Source organism: Adiantum capillus-veneris, chromosome 26, assembly GCF_014529385.1.
Source record: "Adiantum capillus-veneris isolate H3 chromosome 26, ASM1452938v2, whole genome shotgun sequence".
Classification (NCBI taxonomy): Eukaryota; Viridiplantae; Streptophyta; class Polypodiopsida; order Polypodiales; family Pteridaceae; genus Adiantum; species Adiantum capillus-veneris.
The window spans coordinates 122,193,534-122,195,337 of NC_140956.1; the positions used below are offsets into that span (position 1 = coordinate 122,193,534).

Sequence of the window (1,804 nt, forward strand, 5' to 3'; positions counted from 1 at the left end):
ACCAGTAGAGCCATACATTGAAGCAGAAGTTCAACACCTTAAAGCTGAATGAAAAAGAGGTGACAAGGGCAAGGGCAAGGGCAAGGGCAAGGTAGAGGAGTCAAATCCTGAAGGAAAGGAAAAGATGGTGGAGGAGACGTCTACTGAAGTTGAGGTGGATGTGCTAGAAAAGCCCGAAATACAGCAAGAGGAGAAGACAACGGATCCAGTTCAAGAGAAGAAAGAGAAATATGATGCTCTAATAGACACAAGATATACACAAGAAGAGGCCACAACATGAAGACTTACCGAGGAGGAGGAAAATAGATTGCACGAGCAGATAGAGCAGGCAACAGAGGAGAGTGCAAAGGCGGCCATGGAGTGGGAAAGAAGACTCCTGTTCTCCATCGGACTTCAAGGGTTGGATACTAAGGTGCTGCAAGAACAGTGGATGCAACCTACACTGCCCCTTCCTCTACTAAAGTTTGAAGTGCTGAAAACAAAGAAAAGGCTAGAAGAGGAGCAGTATGTCGCGCTATACAAAGGCGACATCACAAAAGAGGAGGAATCAAAGAATATAGTAGACTCCCAGCCGAGATGGAGGAAAGGGTGGTTGACAAAGTACCCAACCTACCTAATCTATTTGGTGGAGTCACCCAAGGAAGTTAGAGAAGATGCAACATTCTATCCGGTGCCACGAGTCAGGAGTTGGCAAGAGCATGGTAGAATCACAGCAAAGAAGCCAAATTGGCTTAATTACCCCAGGATGCCAGGACCGAAGGTGGGAGAGAGAATAAGTAAGGCCTACATGGTGAAAACCCTAACGGGCACCATTAAGCTCTTTACTGGCTCTCCTGACCTTTCGTGTCAAATGCTCAAAAAGATTTGCAGGACATTATTGGCTTGCATTGAAGTGTTCGTGCCGGATAAAGCTACGAGCTCAACATTGTTGTCAACGGCCGACACAGTGACAGATATGATGTATGATCTAGCCTTGCAGCCATCTCCAAAAGTATTACACCTCTTTTATCAGAGAATCATGTTTATGCCAAGCTTCCACATGCAGACCTTTGAGGAGGCATTCTACATTGGTTTCTTTACTAATGAAAGTAAGATATTCGGCCCTACACTGACCATTGGAAACCTGAGATACGAGTCACATCTTCAGATGCTGAAATCGACGGGACTCCACTAAAGACAAAGCAATCATGTCATGCCAGGGACGACATGAACGCGGAGGGGGGGAGTGTTGTGCGGAGGACCACACCTATACATTTTTGCTCACACTCATGTTTTTGTAAACACTTATTGTAATAAATGTCTTTCCGACAATTCATTTTTTTCATGGAGCCGATTCATTGTAATTAGCGGGACTCAATTGAGTTTCCAGCTTGTATTCCCCAAGTAGTTTCACCTGCTTATGTAATCAGATTAGAGATGTTTTCACACCTCCAAGGCTGAGGTATGGGAGCCAATTTTTGTAAACCTAAGAGAACAATTCTGAATCATTAATCAAAGTGAGTTTTTGAGCGCCGTGACTGTGTCTGAGAAAGAGAGAGAGAGAGAGAGAGAGAGAGAGAGTCTATCCTCTTGCTACACAAGCTACGGAGCCGCCATTGGAGAAGAGACACCGCCGTTGTGTTAGCAACGGCAAGAGCTATGCACCGATACCAAGCGTACGCGCATTCGGCTTCTACGCGAGGTGAGCTCCCACTAGCTTCTATGTGAGTTTTCTCCCTACCCGTGTGTCCGAATTGAGCGTGCCATATATCTATAGAACCACAACAAGTAGAGCTACACATTAGTACCATCGGAGTCGAGATTC

At 45.5% G+C, this 1,804-nt stretch overlaps 1 protein-coding gene across 1 annotated transcript; it reads left to right on the forward strand.

Moving 5' to 3' along the window:
* The first annotated feature begins 355 nt into the window (after window positions 1-355).
* Window positions 356-1,174, forward strand: LOC147424112 (uncharacterized). The gene is made up of 2 exons (XM_086501546.1): window positions 356-946; window positions 1,046-1,174. The coding sequence occupies exons 1-2, from the start codon at window positions 356-358 to the stop codon at window positions 1,172-1,174; spliced, it is 720 nt and encodes a 239-aa protein (XP_086357672.1).
* The last annotated feature ends 630 nt before the right edge of the window (window positions 1,175-1,804 follow it).